General features: G+C 48.1%; 1 protein-coding gene across 1 annotated transcript in view; it reads right to left on the bottom strand.

The window, feature by feature from the left end:
• The window catches only part of LOC111670708 (ephrin type-B receptor 2-like), a 34,455-nt gene that overhangs the window by 33,274 nt on the left and 454 nt on the right, over nucleotides 1-727 (bottom strand). The window contains exons 3-4 of the mRNA XM_023427553.2: nucleotides 390-724; nucleotides 45-240 (exon numbers count right to left, since the gene is read on the bottom strand). Of these exons, the coding sequence (XP_023283321.1) occupies nucleotides 45-240; nucleotides 390-724 (531 nt within the window). The remainder of the gene's footprint in view (nucleotides 1-44; nucleotides 241-389; nucleotides 725-727) is intronic.

The following is a 727-nucleotide window of genomic DNA, read 5'->3' on the forward strand; positions in this document are numbered from 1 at the left end:
AGGATTGTGTTCTTACCCGTTTAATGTGACTTCTGTTTTCGGACATCACTGGTCAGCTTCTCAACATCGGGCACGTAAGATGTAACTTTAATCTTGACGCAGGACTGCAAGCTCTCATCTGTGAGGCGGGGGCGATATTTTGATTTGATGTAGTTCATGTTTGAGAATATCTGCTCGCACAGGTATGTTGATCCAAAGATGGATAATACTCCAAATTCATACGTCTTCATGTTCCTATAACTGTCAGGAAGAGCATTCCATGTGTCATAGACAAGTTTCTCGGGTGTTGGGAGGCTTTCAATTTCGCTCCATTTGTGGCTTTGGGCAAGCTGGGCTTTCTGGCGAGTGACGTCTTCAAGCTCGGCTGTCAGACGTTTGAATTTGGACACCCATAAATCCTGTCTCTTATACACATCTCCTCCTGCTCCCGCTCTGTACGGTCAGCATACACAATTGAAACCTTCTCATAGATGTCGTCTCTCAGTGAATGCAGCGTTTCACCTGGCTGCCTGACTCTTTGTCTCAATTCGATGCCGATGGCTGCTGCATGCTCTGAGCACGGTCCGTAGGCGGCCTCAATCTCATCCACAATCTGCTGATAACTCCACCGTCCAGACCGTGGATTCTTATGGATGATAGCACCAGCTGCCCCCGTTAGGTTGAACCTGAGTTGCACCGCTTTTGTTTTCTCTGACCAGTGGTTGGCCTGCGCGCAGCTTTCAAACTG

The sequence above is a fragment of the Seriola lalandi genome, unplaced genomic scaffold (genome assembly GCF_002814215.2).
Source record: "Seriola lalandi dorsalis isolate HSWRI2012SDOR001 ecotype SW California unplaced genomic scaffold, Sedor1 jcf7180002054861, whole genome shotgun sequence".
Classification (NCBI taxonomy): Eukaryota; Metazoa; Chordata; class Actinopteri; order Carangiformes; family Carangidae; genus Seriola; species Seriola lalandi.